Below are 22025 nucleotides of genomic sequence, written 5' to 3'. Positions count from 1 at the left end.
CGACGCGTCCCCTTTATTGCTTCACCGGAGATCATAGTTATCAGGGTGGAGAGGCAAGTGACAGAGTGCCCAGCAGCACAGAGGATGTCAGGAGAGGAGTGTGCTGCTCATGTGGGAGGTGACAGGCTGAGAGTTACATAGTGGAAGGAGCAGTATCTCCAGCAGCACAGAGTATGTCAGGAGAGCAGTGTGCTGATCATGTGGGAGGTGACAGGCTGAGAGTTACATAGTGGGAGGAGCAGGATCTCCAGCAGCACAGAGTATGTCAGGAGAGGAGTGTGCTGATCATGTGGGGGGTGACAGGCTGAGAGTTACATAGTGGAAGGAGCAGGATCTCCAGCAGCACAGAGTATGTCAGGAGAGGAGTGTGCTGATCATGTGTGTGGGGGTCACAGGTTGAGAGTTACATAGTGGGAGGAGCAGGATCTCCAGCAGCACAGAGTATGTCAGGAGAGGAGTGTGCTGATTATGTGGGGGGTGACAGGCTGAGAGTTACATAGTGGGAGGAGCAGGATCTCCAGCAGCACAGAGTATGTCAGGAGAGGAGTGTGCTGATCATGTGGGGGGTGACAGGCTGAGAGTTACATAGTGGGAGGAGCAGGATCTCCAGCAGCACAGAGTATGTCAGGAGAGGAGTGTGCTGATCATGTGGGGGGTGACAGTCTGAGAGTTACATAGTGGGAGGAGCAGGATCTCCAGCAGCACAGAGTATGTCAGGAGAGGAGTGTGCTGATCATGTGGGGGGTGACAGGCTGAGAGTTACATAGTGGGAGGAGCAGGATCTCCAGCAGCACAGAGTATGTCAGGAGAGGAGTGTGCTGATCATGTGGGGGGTCACAGGCTGAGAGTTACATAGTGGGAGGAGCAGGATCTCCAGCAGCACAGAGTATGTCAGGAGAGGAGTGTGCTGATCATGTGGGGGGTGACAGTCTGAGAGTTACATAGTGGGAGGAGCAGGATCTCCAGCAGCACAGAGTATGTCAGGAGAGGAGTGTGCTGATCATGTGGGGGGTGACAGGCTGAGAGTTACATAGTGGGAGGAGCAGGATCTCCAGCAGCACAGAGTATGTCAGGAGAGGAGTGTGCTGATCTTGGGGGGGTCACAGGCTGAGAGTTACATAGTGGGAGGAGCAGGATCTCCAGCAGCACAGAGTATGTCAGGAGAGGAGTGTGCTGATCATGTGGGGGGTGACAGGCTGAGAGTTACATAGTGGGAGGAGCAGGATCACCAGCAGCACAGAGTATGTCAGGAGAGGAGTGTGCTGATCTTGGTGGGGTCACAGGCTATAAATTACTTGTGAACTTGCCCCCCCCTATGGAAATTCCAGTCTCGTTTGATCATAAAAAGTGTGTTTTTTTTGTATTTTGTTGGAACTTTCCGTGTTTAGATAAGCGGTGATCTCTCCAGCTGTGGTAGCGGGCGCCGTATCTCTGCTCCGATGACTGATCGGGGGGTCGCCGGCCCGATCACTTCCGCTGCGCTCTTATCATATAATGAGCAGTGCTGCAGCCTAATATTTTGTTTCGATTCATCACCATTTTCAAGATCTTTGCTTGCGGTCACTGATTGGGAACGTTAATATTTTCAGCAGCTGGATGTAAAAGATAAATTCTTCTCACTGCTGAGGATTTGTTACAATTGTATGGACTCCAGACTAATACATTGTAACAAACTAATTGGACAGAAAAGAGATTTGTGCTTTAGCTCTCAGAGGATTGTCTAAACCAGGGGTCTCAAGCACGCGGCCCCTGAGGCTGTCATCTGCGGCCTGCGGGACACAGCTAGCATAGGCTCTGCTCCGGGACTCTGTGGAATTCCCTGACATCGCTGTCCATATATGGACAGTTTTGTCAGAGTCTTCCCCAGAGCAGAGTCACCGGCTCTGGGGTTGCCCCTGACATCACATTCCGGTCCAGGAAGATCCCCTGACGTCACTGTGTATGAACAGTGACATCAGGGGCTCCTCCAGCAGAGGAATCCCTGGCCAAAGCGTCGGCAACGCGCTGGCTGGGGATTCCACTCCTAGAGGGAGCCCCAATGGAGCGATCTACTGGGGGTGTGTGGCAGCATCTGCGGAGGGCTAAAAAGGGGCTGCCTAATTTTGACATTTGTGTGTCTGCCAAACGCTGCCAACTGAGCGGCCGGCCTGCACTGAGCGGCACTCAAACTGTAAAAGTGGATTGTTGAAATAAGCACGTGGAGGAAACACGCAAATTTCCGGTAAGTTTAAACCTAGCGCTATTATTACAGTAACGTAGGATTATTATTATTGTAGTTCAAATAACTCATTAACAATTATTTTGTAATGTATCAAATTTGAAAGTAATTTTTTCTGTATGTGGCCACTTACCCGGCCGAGTTGGAGACCCCTGGTCTAAACTGATACATTGTAACAAACACTTAGCTATGCGAAGTATTAAGTCAGGAAAGGTTTTCAGTCTCTGGATACAAACAAGAATGTTCCCATTCACTGACAACAAGCAGGGATCTTCAAAAAGTATAATAGAAAGTTACAGAACTGATATCGTTTTATTTTACCCTTTTATTCCGGGCTCGTCCAGACGCTGCGTAAATATTCCGAGCAGAATTTGACCTGCGCTTCGTAGTTTTGGTATTTGTCAGTCTGGTGAAAGTGACGGAATTGCTGCGTTTATCAGAGGAGACCCCCCCCCAACATAGAGAAAAACGCAGGAAACGGTGTAGAAATTGTGTGGACAAACCCCATCGTGTCTGCTACTCATAGGAGGGGGGTGGGGAGGGGATCCAGAGACCCCAATACACAAATAGGAGGGGAAAACTGGCTTCACATCTATCAGTGTTACTTACCTGTAAACTGATGGGTGGGGGTCTAAGCGGTGAGACCCCTGTTACTACATCATCACATTCCAGACGTGTGTAGAATTTTCTTGGAGTTACAAATTATGTATAGACATTGACTGACACCACTGTGTATACAGACTGCCCCCTGGTGGAGAGGAGGTCACTGACACCACTGTGTATACAGACTGCCCCCTGGTGGAGAGGAGGTCACTGACACCACTGTGTATACAGACTGCCCCCTGGTGGAGCGGAGGTCACCGACATCACTGTGTATAGAGACTGCCCCCTGGTGGTGTGGAGGTTACCGACACCACTGTGTATACAGACTGCCCCCTGGTGGTGCGGAGGACACTGACACCACTGTATACAGACTGCCCCCTGGTGGTGGGGAGGTCCCGTCTCCAGACATCTGCAGGTTCTTCAAGTGCAGGGAGTGCCGATCTGCATGTTCTCCCGGTGCAGGAAGGTCCCGTCTCCAAACGTCTCCAAAGGTTTTCTGGGTGCAGGGAGGCCTTGTCTCCAGGCGTCTGCAGGTTCTTTGGGTGCAGGGAGGTCCTGTCTCCAGACGTCTCCAGGTTCTCTGGGTGCAGGGTGGTCCCATCTTCAGACATCTCCAGGCGTCATGCAGGTCCTTAGGGTGCAGGGTCGTCTAGTCTCCGGACCTCTGCAGGTTCTCCGAGTGCAGGGAGGTCCCGTCTCCAGACGTCATCGAGGTTCTCCAGGTGTAGGAAGGTCCTGTCTTTAGACATTTGCAGGTTCTGTAGGTGCAGGGAGGTCCCGTCTCCAGACGTCTGCAGGTTCTCCGGGTGCAGGGTAGTCCCGTCTCCAGACATCTGCAGGTTCTCCGGGTGCAGGCAGGTCCCGTCTCCAGACGTCTGCAGGTTCTCCGGGTGCAGGGTAGTCCCGTCTCCAGACGTCTGCAGGTTCTCCGGGTGCAGGCAGGTCCCGTCTCCAGACGTCTGCACGTTCTCCGGGTGCAGGCAGGTCCCGTCTCCAGACGTCTGCAGGTTCTCCGGGTGCAGGCAGGTCCCGTCTCCAGACGTCTGCAGGTTCTCCGGGTGCAGGCAGGTCCCGTCTCCAAACGTCTGCAGGTTCTCCGGGTGCAGGGAGGTCCCGTCTCCAGACGTCTGCAGGTTCTTCGGGTGCAGGGAGGTCCCGTCTCCAGACGTCTGCAGGTTCTCCGGGTGCAGGGAGGTCCCGTCTCCAGACGTCTGCAGGTTCTCCGGGTGCAGGGAGGTCCCGTCTCCAGACGTCTGCAGGTTCTCCGGATGCAGCGAGGTCCCATCTCCAGATGTCTACAGTTTCTTTGGGTGCAGGGAGGTCCCGTCTCCAGACGTCTGCAGGTTCTCCGGATGCAGCGAGGTCCCGTCTCCAGACGTCTACAGGTTCTTTGGGTGCAGGGAGGTCCCGTCTCAAGACGTGTGCAGGTTCTCCGGGTACAGAGAGGTCTCATCTTCAGACATCTGCAGGTTCTCCGGGTGCAAGGGGATCCCATCTCCAGACGTCTGCGGGTTCTCTGGATGCAGGGTGGTCTGGTCTTTGGACATCTGCAGGTTCCCCGGGTGCAGGGTGATTCTGTCTCCAGACGTCTGCAGGTTCTGCGGGTGCGGATAGGTCCCGTATTCCAATATCTGCAGGTTCTCCGGGTGCAAGAAGGTCCCATCTCCGGACGTCTGCAGGTTCTCTGTGTGCAGGGAGTGCCGATCTGCAGGTTCTCCGGGTGCAGGAAGGTCCCATCTCCAAACATCTGCAGTTTTTCTGGGTGCAGGGAGGTCCCATCTTCAAACATCTGCAGGTTCTCCGGGTGCAAGGATGTCCTGTCTCCAGACGTCTGCAGGTTCTCAGGGTGCAGGGAGGTCCTGTCTCCAGACATCTGTATGTTCTTCGGGTGCAGAGAGGTCCCGTCTCAAGACATCTGCAGGTTCTTTTAGTGCAGGGAGTGCCGATCTGCAGGTTCTCCGGGTGCAGGAAGGTCCCATCTCCAAACATCTGCAGTTTTTCTGGGTGCAGGGAGGTCCCATCTTCAAGCATCTGCAGTTTCTCCGGGTGCAAGGATGTCCTGTCTCCAGACGTCTGCAGGTTCTCAGGGTGCAGGGAGGTCCTGTCGCCAGACATCTGTATGTTCTTCGGGTGCAGAGAGGTCCCGTCTCCAGATGTCTGCAGGTTCTCCGGGTGCAGGGTGGTCCCATCTTCAGACATCTACAGGCGTCATGTAGGTCCTTAGGGTGCAGGGTTGTCTAGTCTCCGGACCTCTGCAGGTTCTCCGAGTGCAGGGAGGTCCCGTCTCCAGACGTCATGGAGGTTCTCCAGGTGTAGGAAGGTCCTGTCTTTAGACATTTGCAGGTTCTGTAGGTGCAGGGAGGTCCCGTCTCCAGATGTCTGCAGGTTCTCCGGGTGCAGGGTGGTGCCATCTCCAAACGTCTGCAGGTTCTCCCAGTGCAGGTAGGTCCCATCTTTTGATGTCTGCAGGTTGTCCGGGTGCAGGGAGGTCCCGTCTCCAGACGTCTGCAGGTTCTTCAGGTGCAGGGAGGTCCCGTCTTCAGACGTCTGCAGGTTCTCCGGGTGCAGGGAGGTCCTGTCTCCAGACGCCTGCAGGTTTTCCGGGTGCAGGGAGGTCCTGTCTCCAGACGCCTGCAGGTTCTCCGGGTGCAGGGAGGTCCTGTCTCCAGACGTCTGCTGGTTCTTCGGGTGAAGGGTAGTCCTGTCTCCAGACGTCTGCAGGTTCTCCGGGTGCAGGCAGGTCCCGTCTGCAGGTTCTCCGGGTGCAGGGAGGTCCCGTCTTCAGACGTCTGCAGGTTCTCCGGGTGCAGGGTAGTCCCGTCTCCAGACGTCTGCAGGTTCTCCGGGTGCAGGGTAGTCCTGTCTCCAGACGTCTGCAGGTTCTCCGGGTGCAGGCAGGTCCCGTCTCCAGACGTCTGCAGGTTCTCCGGATACAGCGAGGTCCCGTCTCCAGATGTCTACAGGTTCTTTGGGTGCAGGGAGGTCCCGTCTCCAGACGTCTGCAGGTTCTCCGGATGCAGCGAGGTCCCATCTCCAGATGTCTACAGGTTCTTTGGGTGCAGGGTAGTCCTGTCTCAAGACGTGTGCAGGTTCTCCGGGTACAGAGAGGTCCCGTCTTCAGACATCTGCGGGTTCTCTGGATGCAGGGTGGTCTGGTCTTTGGACATCTGCAGGTTCCCCGGGTGCAGGGTGATTCTGTCTCCAGACGTCTGCAGGTTCTGCGGGTGCGGATAGGTCCCGTATTCCAATATCTGCAGGTTCTCCGGGTGCAAGAAGGTCCCATCTCCGGACGTCTGCAGGTTCTCTGTGTGCAGGGAGGTCCTGTCTCAAGACATCTGCGGGTTCTTTCAGTGCAGGGAGTGCCGATCTGCAGGTTCTCCGGGTGCAGGAAGGTCCCATCTTCAAACATCTGCAGGTTCTCCAGGTGCAGGGAGGCCTTGTCTCCAGACGTCTGCAGGTTCTTCGGGTGCATGAAGGTCCCGTCTTCAGACATCTGAAGTTTCTCCGGGTGCAGAGAGGTCCCGTCTCCAGACAGCTGTATGTTCTCCGGGTGCGGGGTGGTCCCATCTTCAGACATCTACAGGCGTCATGTAGGTCCTTAGGGTGCAGGGTTGTCTAGTCTCCGGACCTCTGCAGGTTCTCCGAGTGCAGGGAGGTCCCGTCTCCAGATGTCATGGAGGTTCTCCAGGTGTAGGAAGGTCCTGTCTTTAGACATTTGCAGGGTCTGTAGGTGCAGGGAGGTCCCGTCTCCAGATGTCTGCAGGTTCTTCGGGTGCAGGGTGGTGCCGTCTCCAAACGTCTGCAGGTTCTCCGGGTGCAGGGACGTCCCGTCTTCAGACGTCTGCAGGTTCTCCGGGTGCAGGGAGGTCCTGTCTCCAGACGTCTAGAGGTTCTCCGGGTGCAGGGAGGTCCCATCTTTAGATGTCTGCAGGTTCTCCGAGTGCAGGGAGGTCCTGTCTCCAGACGTCTGCAGGTTCTCCGGGTGCAGGGAGGTCCCGTCTCCAGACGTCTGCAGGTTCTTCAGGTGCAGGGAGGTCCCGTCTTCAGACGTCTGCAGGTTCTTCAGGTGCAGGGAGGTCCCGTCTTCAGACGTCTGCAGGTTCTCCGGGTGCAGGGAGGTCCTGTCTCCAGACGTCTGCAGGTTCTCCGGGTGCAGGGAGGTCCCGTCTCCAGGTTCTTCAGGTGCAGGGAGGTCCCGTCTCCAGGTTCTTCAGGTGCAGGGAGGTCCCGTCTTCAGACGTCTGCAGGTTCTCCGGGTGCAGGGAGGTCCTGTCTCCAGACGTCTGCAGGTTCTCCGGGTGCAGGGAGGTCCCATCTTTAGATGTCTGCAGGTTCTCCGGGTGCAGGGAGGTCCCATCTTCAGACATCTGCAGGTTCTCCGGGTGCAGGCAGGTCCCGTCTCCAGACGTCTGCAGGGAGGTCCTGTCTCCAGACATCTGCAGGTTCTCCGGGTGCAGGGAGGTCCCGTCTTCAGACATCTGCAGGTTCTCCAGGTGTAGGGAGGTCCCGTCTTCAGACATCTGCAGGTTCTCCGGGTGCAGGAAGGTCCCGTCTTCAGACGTCTGCAGGTTCTCCGGGTGCAGGAAGGTCCCGTCTTCAGACATCTGCAGGTTCTCCAGGTGTAGGGAGGTCCCGTCTTCAGACATCTGCAGGTTCTCCGGGTGCAGGGAGGTCCCGTCTTCAGACATCTGCAGGTTCTCCAGGTGTAGGGAGGTCCCGTCTTCAGACGTCTGCAGGTTCTCCGGGTGCAGGGAGGTCCCGTCTCCAGACCTCTGCAGGTTCTCCTGGTGCAGGGAGGTCCCGTCTTCAGACATCTGCAGGTTCTCCGGGTGTAGGGAGGTCCTGTCTCCAGACGTCTGCAGGCTCTCCGGGTGTAGGGAGGTCCCGTCTTCAGACGTCTGCAGGTTCTCCGGGTGCAGGGAGGTCCCGTCTTCAGACGTCTGCAGGTTCTCCGGGTGCAGGGAGGTCCCGTCTCCAGACGTCTGCAGGCTCTCCGGGTGTAGGGAGGTCCCGTTAGATGATTTTTCTGCAGGATTCCCTGTGGGCGCTTTGATATATCGGAAGATTTCATATTTGTTTTATTTTATCTACTTCGTGTTTTTTTGCTGCACGTTTATTTCACTTGATAGGGGGCGCTGGCTGACTGTGTCTTCTGTATTCTGGGGTCACGGCTCCTGTTTGATGTTCCTGCATGCGGTGCCAGGGCTGGTTGTACCCGGGCACATTACCCGGATAGTGCAGAGCCCGGGCCTCCCGGGACACACAGTCCATCCCTAGGACAGGAATCCCTCTGCTCCCAGATCCTCCCCTCACGTCACCACATGCTGCTGCTGCTGCTGAAGAAAAACTTCCAAACAGTTCTGGACAGGAGAGCAGACTTATGTGCTACGATTCTGGGAGAAACAAGATCAACTGCTCTGGAGCCGGAGGGGGTTATCCAGGATTGACCGCAAACCCGGTGCAGGACATCGAGGAGCAGGGACTGGTCAGTCCAGGGTCAAGACTCTAGACATTGAGGAGCAGGGACTGGTCAGTCTGGGGTCAGGACCGAAGACATTGAGGAGCAGGGACTGGTGAGGACTGAAGCCATTGAGGAGCAGGGACTGGTCAGTCTGGGGTCAGGACTGAAGACCTTGAGGAGCAGGGACTGGTCAGTCTGGGGTCAGGACTGAAGACCTTGAGGAGCAGGGACTGGTCAGTCTGGGGTCAGGACTGAAGACATTGAGGAGCAGGGACTGGTCAGTCTGGGGTCAGGACTGAAGCCATTGAGGAGCAGGGACTGGTCAGTCTGGGGTCAGGACTGAAGACATTGAGGAGCAGAGACTAGTCAGTCTGGGGTCAGGACTGAAGACATTGAGGAGCAGGGACTGGTCAGTCTGGGGTCAGGACTGAAGACATTGAGGAGCAGGGACTGGTCATTCTGGGGTCAGGACTGAAGACATTGAGGAGCAGGGACTGGTCAGGACTGAAGCCATTGAGGAGCAGGGACTGGTCAGTCTGGGGTCAGGACTGAAGACATTGAGGAGCAGGGACTAGTCAGTCTGGGGTCAGGACTGAAGACATTGAGGAGCAGGGACTGGTCAGTCTGGGGTCAGGACTGAAGACATTGAGGAGCAGGGACTGGTCAGTCTAGGGTCAGGACTGAAGACATTGAGGAGCAGGGACTGGTCAGGACTGAAGCCATTGAGGAGCAGGGACTGATCAGTCTGGGGTGAGGACTGAAGACATTGAGGAGCAGGGACTGGTCAGTCTGGGGTCAGGACTGAAGACATTGAGGAGCAGGGACTGGTCAGTCTGGGGTCAGGACTGAAGACATTGAGGAGCAGGGACTGGTCAGGACTGAAGCCATTGAGGAGCAGGGACTGATCAGTCTGGGGTCAGGACTGAAGACATTGAGGAGCAGGGACTGGTCAGGACTGAAGCCATTGAGGAGCAGGGACTGGTCAGTCTGGGGTCAGGACTGAAGACATTGAGGAGCAGGGACTGGTCAGTCTGGGGTCAGGACTGAAGACATTGAGGAGCAGGGACTGGTCAGTCTGGGGTCAGGACTGAAGACATCTATCACCAGCTCCATCGGTGCCCTGCTCAGAAAGGACTATAAGGTTGAAGGATCCAGGACCGGCAGCTGAGACCTCAGGACATTTGGCAGCAGAGATTTGTATCTCCTGGTGGGACCCTCTGATCCCTACAATGCGGACGTCCGGTAAGTCACGGCTGTTTCAGCAATGATGAGACATTCTATTTGGTGCATACACAGGTGGAGGGGACTGCGGTGTATGTGGGTGCACGTCCAGTACAGCAGTGACATCACCAGAATACTCCTAATAATTAACCCATTCATCTACAAAACTGATGAATATATATATACAACATACAGTATATACCGCAGCCTCTGTATACTGCAGATCATGTGCACAGGCAGGTGAGCCTCCCCCACCGAGGACACCGCTGCTCTCTAGTGTATGGATAGGCTGCATTCTCAGGGATGTCACCGCTGCTCTCTAGTGAGTGGATAGGCTGCATTCTCAGTGATGTCACTGCTGCTCTCTAGTGAATGGATAGGCTGCATTCTCAGTGATGTCACCGCTGCTCTCTAGTGAATGGATAGGCTGCATTCTCAGTGATGTCACCGCTGCTCTCTAGTGAATGGATAGGCTGCATTCTCAGTGATGTCACCGCTGCTCTCTAGTGAATGGATAGGCTGCATTCTCAGTGATGTCACCGCTGCTCTCTAGTGAATGGATAGGCCGCATTCTCAGTGATGTCACCGCTGCTCTAGTGAATGGATAGGCTGCATTCTCAGTGATGTCACCGCTGCTCTCTAGTGAATGGATAGGCTGCATTCTCAGTGATGTCACCGCTGCTCTCTAGTGAATGGATAGGCTGCATTCTCAGGGATGTCACCGCTGCTCTCTAGTGAATAGATAGGCTGCATTCTCAGGGATGTCACCGCTGCTCTCTAGTGAGTGGATAGGCTGCATTCTCAGTGATGTCACCGCTGCTCTCTAGTGAATGGATAGGCTGCATTCTCAGTGATGTCACTGCCGCTCTCTAGTGAATGGATAGGCTGCATTCTCAGTGATGTCACCACTGCTCCCTAGTGAATGGATAGGCTGTATTATCAGTGATGTCACCACTGCTCTCTAGTGAATGGATAGGCTGCATTCTCAGGGATGTCACCGCTGCTCTCTAGTGAATGGATAGGCTGCATTCTCAGTGATGTCACCGCTGCTCTCTAGTGAATGGATAGGCTGCATTCTCAGTGATGTCACCGCTGCTCTCTAGTGAATGGATAGGCTGCATTCTCAGTGATGTCACCGCTGCTCTCTAGTGAATGGATAGGCTGCATTCTCAGTGATGTCACCGCTGCTCTCTAGTGAATGGATAGGCTGCATTCTCAGTGATGTCACCGCTGCTCTCTAGTGAATGGATAGGCTGTATTCTCAGTGATGTCACCGCTGCTCTCTAGTGAATGGATAGGCTGCATTCTCAGTGATGTCACCGCTGCTCTCTAGTGAATGGATAGGCTGCATTCCCAGTGATGTCACCGCTGCTCTCTAGTGAATGGATAGGCTGCATTCTCAGTGATGTCACCGCTGATCTTTAGGCTTCGTTCTCATGTTTCTGGACCTCCCTGGACTGAACCCCTTTTGTCTGTTTTGTCTCCTTCAGATTGGGCTCCTCGGGGGTAGCAGCCTCCCGTTCTCGCCCCCCGCACCCTTTGTATTCCAGTTTATAATTGGAGCATGAAATCAGCAGAATGTTGGCCAGAAAGAGCATAATACCCGAGGAATACGTTCTGGCGAGAATCGCTGCTGAAAATCTACGGAAACCGACAATTCGTGACCGTCTGAGGAAAGCGCGTTTTGTAGCAAAGAATGGAGCGTGCAACGTGGCGCACAAGAATATCCGTGAACAAGGCCGATTCCTACAAGACGTCTTCACCACGCTGGTGGACCTGAAGTGGCGGCACACCCTCGTCATCTTCACCATGTCCTTCCTCTGCAGTTGGCTGCTGTTCGCCATGATGTGGTGGCTCGTGGCCTTTGCTCACGGGGACTTGGCCATCAGAGACAATATAATGAGCCCGGAGCCGTGCGTGGCCAACGTCAAGTAAGTGGAGGGGCGCAGCGTCCGGAGGTCTCAGGGCCCGCTCCGTGTTCTGACCCGTTCAAAAAGGAGCTCAGCTGCCGATCCTGGTAGCTCCTCCCCCGCTTAATGCAAACCACCCCCCCGCCGGGCTCCACTCAGTGGGTGGCATCCCCTCCCTCAGCAGTAACGGCAGCCATATTGGTTGTCACCCAGCTTTCCCAGGTACAGATACAACCACAGAGACTTCTCATTTCGGGGGCTGCTCTGGGTTCACATTGTTCTTATTCTGTGATGGAGAAACCTTTTCCTTCCATTTGATTGGACAGATTTGCGCAGTCATTTCGCGGTCTGTAAATACGTCACGTTGTAATATTTCAGAAAAACAAGAACAATTCTGCAAATCACATTCATTCTGCTTCATATCCAATGCTCTGCCGCATGCAAATATAACAATGACAGCAACAGTGCCCCCATAACAGTGACAGCCACAGTGCCCCCGTAACAGTGACAGCCACAGTGCCCCCATAACAGTGACAGCCACAGTGCCCCCGTAACAGTGACAGCCACAGTGCCCCCGTAACAGTGACAGCCACAGTGCCCCCGTAACAGTGACAGCCACAGTGCCCCCGTAACAGTGACAGCCACAGTGCCCCCGTAACAGTGACAGCCACAGTGCCCCCGTAACAGTGACAGCCACAGTGCCCCCGTAACAGTGACAGCCACAGTGCCCCCGTAACAGTGACAGCCACAGTGCCCCCGTAACAGTGACAGCCACAGTGCCCCCATAACAGTGACAGCCACAGTGCCCCCGTAACAGTGACAGCCACAGTGCCCCCGTAACAGTGACAGCCACAGTGCCCCCGTAACAGTGACAGCCACAGTGCCCCCGTAACAGTGACAGCCACAGTGCCCCCATAACAGTGACAGCCACAGTGCCCCCGTAACAGTGACAGCCACAGTGCCCCCGTAACAGTGACAGCCACAGTGCCCCCGTAACAGTGACAGCCACAGTGCCCCCGTAACAGTGACAGCCACAGTGCCCCCGTAACAGTGACAGCCACAGTGCCCCCGTAACAGTGACAGCCACAGTGCCCCCGTAACAGTGACAGCCACAGTGCCCCCGTAACAGTGACAGCCACAGTGCCCCCATAACAGTGACAGCCACAGTGCCCCCATAACAGTGACAGCCACAGTGCCCCCGTAACAGTGACAGCCACAGTGCCCCCGTAACAGTGACAGCCACAGTGCCCCCGTAACAGTGACAGCCACAGTGCCCCCATAACAGTGACAGCCACAGTGCCCCCGTAACAGTGACAGCCACAGTGCCCCCATAACAGTGACAGCCACAGTGCCCCCGTAACAGTGACAGCCACAGTGCCCCCGTAACAGTGACAGCCACAGTGCCCCCGTAACAGTGACAGCCACAGTGCCCCCATAACAGTGACAGCCACAGTGCCCCCATAACAGTGACAGCCACAGTGCCCCCTGTAACAGTGACAGCCACAGTGCCCCCTGTAACAGTGACAGCCACAGTGCCCCCGTAACAGTGACAGCCACAGTGCCCCCGTAACAGTGACAGCCACAGTGCCCCCGTAACAGTGACAGCCACAGTGCCCCCGTAACAGTGACAGCCACAGTGCCCCCGTAACAGTGACAGCCACAGTGCCCCCGTAACAGTGACAGCCACAGTGCCCCCGTAACAGTGACAGCCACAGTGCCCCCGTAACAGTGACAGCCACAGTGCCCCCGTAACAGTGACAGCCACAGTGCCCCCGTAACAGTGACAGCCACAGTGCCCCCGTAACAGTGACAGCCACAGTGCCCCCGTAACAGTGACAGCCACAGTGCCCCCGTAACAGTGACAGCCACAGTGCCCCCGTAACAGTGACAGCCACAGTGCCCCCGTAACAGTGACAGCCACAGTGCCCCCGTAACAGTGACAGCCACAGTGCCCCCGTAACAGTGACAGCCACAGTGCCCCCGTAACAGTGACAGCCAGTGCCCCCGTAACAGTGACAGCCACAGTGCCCCCGTAACAGTGACAGCCACAGTGCCCCCGTAACAGTGACAGCCACAGTGCCCCCGTAACAGTGACAGCCACAGTGCCCCCGTAACAGTGACAGCCACAGTGCCCCCGTAACAGTGACAGCCACAGTGCCCCCGTAACAGTGACAGCCACAGTGCCCCCGTAACAGTGACAGCCACAGTGCCCCCGTAACAGTGACAGCCACAGTGCCCCCGTAACAGTGACAGCCACAGTGCCCCCGTAACAGTGACAGCCACAGTGCCCCCGTAACAGTAGCAGCCAGTGCCCCCGTAGCAGTAGCAGCCACAGTGCCCCCGTAACAGTAGCAGCCACAGTGCCCCCGTAACAGTAGCAGTCACAGTGCCCCCAAAAACGGGGACAGCCACAGTGCCCCCAAAAACGGGAACAGCCACAGTGCCCCCAAAACCGGGAACAGCCACAGTGCCCCCAAAAACGGGAACAGCCACAGTGCCCCCAAAAACGGGGACAGCCACAGTGCCCCATAACAGGGACAGCCACAATGCTCCCCGTTGCAGTAGCAGCCACAGTGCCCCCCGTAGCAGTAGCAGCCACAGTGCCCCCACCAGTGTATTTACTGTATGATATGGACAGTGTTATAAGTTTGACCCCGTTTTCATCTCCGCAGGTCCTTCACCGCCGCCTTCCTGTTCTCCATTGAGGTTCAGGTGACTATTGGATTTGGGGGGCGCATGATGACGGAGGAGTGCCCCCTCGCCATTTCCCTCCTCATTATACAGAACATTGTCGGTTTAATCGTCAACGCCGTCATGTTGGGCTGCATCTTCATGAAAACGGCGCAGTCCCACCGCCGGGCCGAGACCTTGATCTTCAGCCGCCACGCCGTCATCACCGTGAGGAACGGGAAACTTTGCCTCATGTTCCGGGTGGGAGACCTGCGCAAGAGCATGATCATCAGCGCCTCCGTGCGCATTCAGGTGGTCAGGAAAACGGTCACCCCCGAAGGCGAGGTCGTCCCCATCCATCAGATCGACGTCCCGGTGGACAACTCCATCGAGAGCAATAACATTTTCTTGGTGGCGCCGCTGATCATCTGCCACATCATAGACAGGAGGAGTCCCCTGTACGACGTCTCGGCCTCCGACCTGTCCACTCAGGACCTGGAGGTCATCGTCATCCTAGAGGGAGTGGTGGAGACCACCGGGATCACCACCCAGGCCCGGACCTCCTACATCACCGAGGAAATCCTGTGGGGTCACCGCTTCGTGTCCGTGGTGTCGGAGGAGGAGGGCGTCTACTGCGTGGACTATTCCAAGTTCGGTAACACGGTGAAAGTGGCGACGCCGCGCTGCAGCGCCCGGGAACTAGACGAGAAGCCGTCCATATTAATCCAGACCCTCCAGAAGAGCGAGCTGTCCCACCAGAACTCCCTGCGGAAACGCAACTCCATGCGGCGGAACAACTCCATGCGACGCACCAACTCCATGCGGCGGAACAACTCGGGACTCATCGTGCCCAAGGTCCAGTTCATGGCCCCGGAGCAGAACCAGTCAGCGGCGGAGACATGACCCTCCCCCGCCACCATCCCCCGTTACTTATATTTATACTTCTAGAATGAGCACATTGAATAAAAGTCTTACCCAGAATCCTCTTGTGTCCGTCCTGCACTGAAGCCTCCGGCGGAGATGATAAGAGCGGTGGGGTCAGAACCGCGGGTGACTAGAGCCGATCCTCCAGTATAATGAAGCCCAGCACAAGACATCGCCCGCTTATTCTGCGTAAAATAGGAAAAGACTGGAAACCATCAGCATGTTGCTGTTGACTGATCTATTTTCTAATCCTGTGCGTCTATGATGGAATACAATGTACTCATCTGGGCCGGCCGCTCCCCCGCCTCTCCTCACCCTCTTTTAATGCCACCTGAGGTACCTGCCCATATACTCAGCGGGATCAATCATTTGGGTTTGTTACAATGTATCAGTGTAGACAATCCTCTGTGAGGTAAACAGATCAGCAGCACAAATCTCTCTCTTGTCACAGTTTGTTACAATGTATCAGTGCAGGTAAAATGTATCAGTCTGGAGTCCCAGCTGTTCACCTCACAGAGGATTGTCTGGACTGGATACAAATGTAACAAACCCTCAGCTGTGAGAAGTATAAGGTCAGGACAAATTGTCAGGCTCCGAATGTAAACAAGATTGTTCTAATTCACTGAGCGCAAGCAGAGATGTTGAAAATGATGAGGAGTGGAAACTTTTCATTCTACAATGAGGAAGCTTTATTTACATAGGACTGCAGCGGCCGTCCCCTCTAAGCTGGGCGCTCTGGAAATGATAGAGTTAAAAATGACGGCAGGGAACGGAGTCACGTAGCGGCCGCGATGCAGCGGAAAAATATGGACAAGATGCTCGGTGAAGTGGCGGCGCGGTTTTGTGAGCGATATCACGCGGCCACCGATGATCTCGCCCTGATGATTGGCCGCCTGATATTACAGGCCGCAGTTTTAGGGTGATGTTCACACGGCCGTTAACGCCCCGAAAAACGGCTGAAAATACGGACGCTGAACGCCTCCAAACATCGGCCCATTCATTTCAATGGGAAAAACGGCGTTTCGTTCCCATGGGGCGTTTTTTTTTTAAGCACTGTTTGCAAAAAGGGCGCGTAAAAAACGCCCCATAAAAAGAAGCGCATGTCACATCCGGAGCCAAAGACGCTGCAATAAATCAGAGTCTTCCCCTTGATATCCGCTCCGTATTTTCTGCCGTTTTTGCTTTGCGTGTGAACGTCGCCTCAGAAGCGGCGGCCGCACCCGTGGAGCGGTAATTCATTAACTCTTCCCTGTCCAGAGCGCCCGGCTGAGAGGGAGCGCCGCTCCGGATATAATAACATGTGACGGGGAGATCAGCAGCGGCCGCGGCGCCGCAGACATGTCCTTATAAGGAGAATTCATCGCAGCCTGGAACGTCTCATTACATTAACCCCTCGAGCGCCACTGAGGGTCGTAGCCGGGGTGCACATACTTATTCCCGTGGATTCCGGTCATGGACGGAGTATTTAGGGAATGGTAAATGAGTAACAATCACTTCACACCTCCCCCGCAGCCTTCCCAGGCCCCCAAAACCTGCCGACTCATGTAGTGACCCCCCCTGTTATAGCCGCTCAGGAGTCTGGGAAAGCTGGATTGCCGGAGACAGCTGTAATGTTCTCCATAATACTGGAGTCACAGCCACCAGCTTAGGATGTGACTGGAGTAAAAGACATGATGTAGCAGCAGAACTGTGACTGCAGCTCTGGATGTGACTGGAGTATGGGACATAATGTAAAGCAGAATCCTGGATGTGACTGGACTATAAGACATGATGTAGCAATAGGATTGTAACTGCAGCTCTGGATGTTACTGGAGTATAAGACATGATGTAGCAGTAGAACTGTGACTGCAGCTGTGGATGTGACAGGAGTATAAGACATGATGTAACAGCAGATTTGTGACTGCAGCTCTGGATGTTACTGAAGTAAAAGACATGATGTAGCAGTAGAATTATCACTGCAGCTCTGGATATGACTAGAGTATAAGACAGGATGTAAAGCAGAATTCTGACTGCAGCTCTGGATGTGACTGGACTATAAGACATGATGTAGCAGTAGGATTGTAACTGCAGCTCTGGATGTGACTGGAGAATAATATTGGACATAATGTAAGGGCTCCCCCTAGTGGTAACATGGTGTGTGATAATGGCGGTACACGAAATCTCCTTGGAGCGCAGTGATATTCGGCAGGTTTTTTAGGGCCTTGTTCACATCTCTTTTTTCCCTCTGCCGCAGATTTATTGTGGGAGGAGTCCAGACGTAACACGTCAGCGGAAGGTGGCGACATATCCCACCGTATAGGCGCACAGAAGCGCGACCGGGGAAGACTCTGACGTCACAATGCCGGGGTCCTCGTATATGGGCAGTGACGTCAGGTGCTCCCCGGGGTCAGCGCTGCCGGGACTCTGGACCTCCGTGCGGTCAGAAGTTCATTACACGGCGCAAATCCCAGGACATGAGAGCCACAAGTCACGTATAATCACGAGCGAAGAACCGGAGGTCCCAGCAGCAGCACGGACGCCACCAGCAAAACCACCGCCACCCCCACCCATCACCCACCGCCACCCCCACCCATCACCCACCGCCACCCCCGCTCCCATCACCGTCACTCAGGCAGAATGTCCCACAGAAATATTCTCCCTGCATGTCCTTATAAAGAGCGGAGGACGAAACCAGAACATACAGCAAATTCCAGGAGGAGAGAAGACGTCACTGACAGAAGATACCCAGGTTATACCAGCTGTACCTATATAATTATATACAGGAGATACCCAGGTTATACCAGCATGCTCCATATCACTATATACAGGAAGATGTATAACTTATACCAGCTGTACATATATAATTATATACAGATACCCAGGTTATACCAGCATGCTCCATATCACTATATACAAGAAGATGTATAACTTATACCAGCTGTACATATATAATTATATACAGAATATACCCAGGTTATACCAGCATGCTCCATATCACTATATACAAGAAGATGTATAACTTATACCAGCTGTACATATATAATTATATACAGAAGATACCCAGGTTATACCAGCATGCTCCATATCACTATACACAAGAAGATGTATAACTTATACCAGCTGTACATATATAATTATATACAGAAGATACCCAGGTTATACCAGCATGCTCCATATCACTATACACAAGAAGATGTATAACTTATACCAGCTGTACATATATAATTATATACAGAAGATACCCAGGTTATACCAGCATGCTCCATATCTCTATATACAAGAAGATGTATAACTTATACCAGCTGTACATATATAATTATATACAGGAGATACCCAGGTTATACCAGCATGCTCCATATCACTATATACAGGAAGATGTATAACTTATACCAGCTGTACATATATAATTATATACAGAAGATAGCCAGGTTATACCAGCATGCTCCATATCACTATATACAAGAAGATGTATAACTTATACCAGCTGTACATATATAATTATATACAGAAGATACCCAGGTTATACCAGCATGCTCCATATCACTATATGCAGGAAGATGTATAACTTATACCCGCTATACATATATAATTATATACAGGAGATACCCAGGTTATACCAGCATGCTCCATATCACTATATACAAGAAGATGTATAACTTATACCAGCTGTACCTATATAATTATATACAGAGGATACCCAGGTTATACCAGCATGCTCCATATCACTATATACAGGAAGATCTATAACTTATACCAGCTGTACATATATAATTATATACAGAGGATACCCAGGTTATACCAGCATGCTCCATATCACTATATACAGGAAGATGTATAACTTATACCAGCTGTACATATATAATTATATACAGAAGATACCCAGGTTATACCAGCATGCTCCATATCACTATATACAAGGAAGATGTATAACTTATACCAGCTGTACATATATAATTATATACAGAAGATACCCAGGTTATACCAGCATGCTCCATATCACTATATACAAGAAGATGTATAACTTATACCAGCTGTACATATATAATTATATACAGAGGATACCCAGGTTATACCAGCATGCTTCATATCACTATATACAGGAAGATGTATAACTTATACCAGCTGTACATATATAATTATATACAGAGGATACCCAGGTTATACCAGCATGCTCCATATCACTATATACAAGAAGATGTATAACTTATACCAGCTGTACATATATAATTATATACAGAAGATACCCAGGTTATACCCGCATGCTCCATATCACTATATACAGGAAGATGTATAACTTATACCAGCTGTACATATATAATTATATACAGAAGATACCCAGGTTATACCCGCATGCTCCATATCACTATATACAAGAAGATGTATAACTTATACCAGCTGTACATATATAATTATATACAGAAGATACCCAGGTTATACCAGCATGCTCCATATCACTATATACAAGAAGATGTATAACTTATACCAGCTGTACATATATAATTATATACAGAAGATACCCAGGTTATACCCGCATGCTCCATATCACTATATACAGGAAGATGTATAACTTATACCAGCTGTACATATATAATTATATACAGAAGATACCCAGGTTATACCCGCATGCTCCATATCACTATATACAAGAAGATGTATAACTTATACCAGCTGTACATATATAATTATATACAGAAGATACCCAGGTTATACCAGCATGCTCCATATCACTATATACAAGAAGATGTATAACTTATACCAGCTGTACATATATAATTATACACAGAAGATACCCAGGTTATACCAGCATGCTCCATATCACTATATACAGGAAGATGTATAACCTATACCAGCTGTACATATATAATTATATACAGGAGATACCCAGGTTATACCAGCATGCTCCATATCACTATATACAAGAAGATGTGTAACTTATACCCTGCTGTACATATATAATATATACAGGAGATACCCAGGTTATACCAGCATGCTCCATATCACTATATACAGGAAGATGTATAACTTATACCAGCTGTACATATATAATTATATACAGAAGATACCCAGGTTATACCAGCATGCTCCATATCACTATATACAAGAAGATGTATAACTTATACCAGCTGTACATATATAATTATATACAGAAGATACCCAGGTTATACCAGCATGCTCCATATCACTATATACAAGAAGATGTATAACTTATACCAGCTGTACATATATAATTATATACAGAAGATACCCAGGTTATACCAGCATGCTCCATATCACTATATACAAGAAGATATATAACTTATACCAGCTGTACATATATAATTATATACAGAAGATACCCAGGTTATACCAGCATGCTCCATATCACTATATACAAGAAGATGTATAACTTATACCAGCTGTACATATATAATTATATGTAGAAGATACCCAGGTTATACCAGCATGCACCATATCACTATACACAAGAAGATGTATAACTTATACCAGCTGTACATATATAATTATATACAGAAGATACCCAGGTTATACCAGCATGCTCCATATCGCTATATACAAGAAGATGTATAACATTTAATTTTAAGAAAGCCAATTTCCCCAGGATGAGGGCTGCAATTCAGGGATATAGACTGGGAAGAACTAATGTCAAATAATGGAACAAATGATAAATGGGAGATTTTCAAATCTACTTTGAGTTATTATAGTGCAAAATTTATTCCTACAGGTAATAAGTATAAACGACTCAAATTAAACCCCACATGGCTTACACCTTCTGTGAAAGGGGCAATACATGACAAAAAAAGGGCATTTAAAAAATACAAATCTGAGGGTACAGCTGTAGCCTTTGTAAAATATAAAGAGCTTAATAAAATCTGTAAAAATGTAATAAAATTAGCAAAAATACAAAATGAAAGGCAGGTGGCCAAGGATAGTAAAACAAATCCTAAAAAATTCTTCAAGCATATAAATGCAAAAAAGCCAAGGTCTGAACATGTAGGACCCCTAGATAATGGTAATGGGGAGTTGATCACAGGGGATCAAGAGAAGGCAGAGTTACTAAATGGGTTCTTTAGCTCTGTATATACAACAGAAGAAAGAGCAGCTGATGTAGCCGGTGCCAGTGCTGAGGAGCTGATGTAGGCGGTGCCAGTGCTGAGGAGCTGATGTAGCCAGTGCCAGTGCTGAGGAGCTGATGTAGCCGGTGCCAGTGCTGAGGAGCTGATGTAGCCGGTGCCAGTGCTGTTAATATATCAGTTGATATACTGAATTGGATGAATGTAGATATGGTCCAAGCTAAATTAAATAAAATAAATGTGCACAAGGCTCCGGGACCAGATGGGTTACACCCTAGAATTCTTAAAGAGCTTAGTTCAGTTATTTCTGTCCCCCTTTTCATAATATTCAGAGAATCTCTAGTGACTGGTATAGTGCCAAGGGACTGGCGCAGGGCAAATGTGGTGCCTATTTTCAAAAAGGGCTCTAGGTCTTCCCCGGGTAATTATAGACCAGTAAGCTTAACATCAATTGTGGGGAAAATGTTTGAGGGGCTATTGAGGGACTATATACAGGATTATGTGACAATAAATAGCATTATAAGTGACAGCCAGCACGGTTTACTAAGGACAGAAGTTGTCAAACTAACCTAATCTGTTTTTATGAAGAGGTGAGCAGAAGTCTAGACAGAGGGGCCGCTGTGGATTTAGTGTTTTTGGACTTTGCAAAGGCATTTGACACTGTCCCCCATAGACGCCTAATGGGTAAATTAAGGACTATAGGATTAGAAAATATAGTTTGTAATTGGATTGAGAATTGGCTCAAGGACCGTATCCAGAGGGTTGTGGTCAATGATTCCTTCTCTGAATGGTCACCGGTTATAAGTGGTGTACCCCAGGGTTCAGTGCTGGGACCACTATTATTCAACTTATTTATTAATGATATAGAGGAAGGGATTAATAGCACTATTTCTATTTTTGCAGATGACACCAAGCTATGTAATATAGTTCAGACTATGGAAGATGTTCATGAATTACAGGCAGATTTA

The 22025-nt window shown here is 51.3% G+C and overlaps 1 protein-coding gene across 1 annotated transcript; it reads left to right on the top strand.

Annotated features, from left to right (window-relative positions):
- Positions 1-7865: 7865 nt before the first annotated feature.
- Positions 7866-15054, top strand: LOC142730502 (ATP-sensitive inward rectifier potassium channel 8-like). The gene is made up of 3 exons (XM_075849349.1): positions 7866-9524; positions 10994-11434; positions 14086-15054. The coding sequence occupies exons 2-3, from the start codon at positions 11082-11084 to the stop codon at positions 14984-14986; spliced, it is 1254 nt and encodes a 417-aa protein (XP_075705464.1). The 5' UTR covers positions 7866-9524; positions 10994-11081; the 3' UTR covers positions 14987-15054.
- Positions 15055-22025: the final 6971 nt, after the last annotated feature.

The sequence above is a fragment of the Rhinoderma darwinii genome, unplaced genomic scaffold (assembly GCF_050947455.1).
Source record: "Rhinoderma darwinii isolate aRhiDar2 unplaced genomic scaffold, aRhiDar2.hap1 Scaffold_750, whole genome shotgun sequence".
NCBI classification, from domain to species: Eukaryota; Metazoa; Chordata; class Amphibia; order Anura; family Rhinodermatidae; genus Rhinoderma; species Rhinoderma darwinii.
This window is presented reverse-complemented; position numbering and strand designations above follow the sequence as displayed.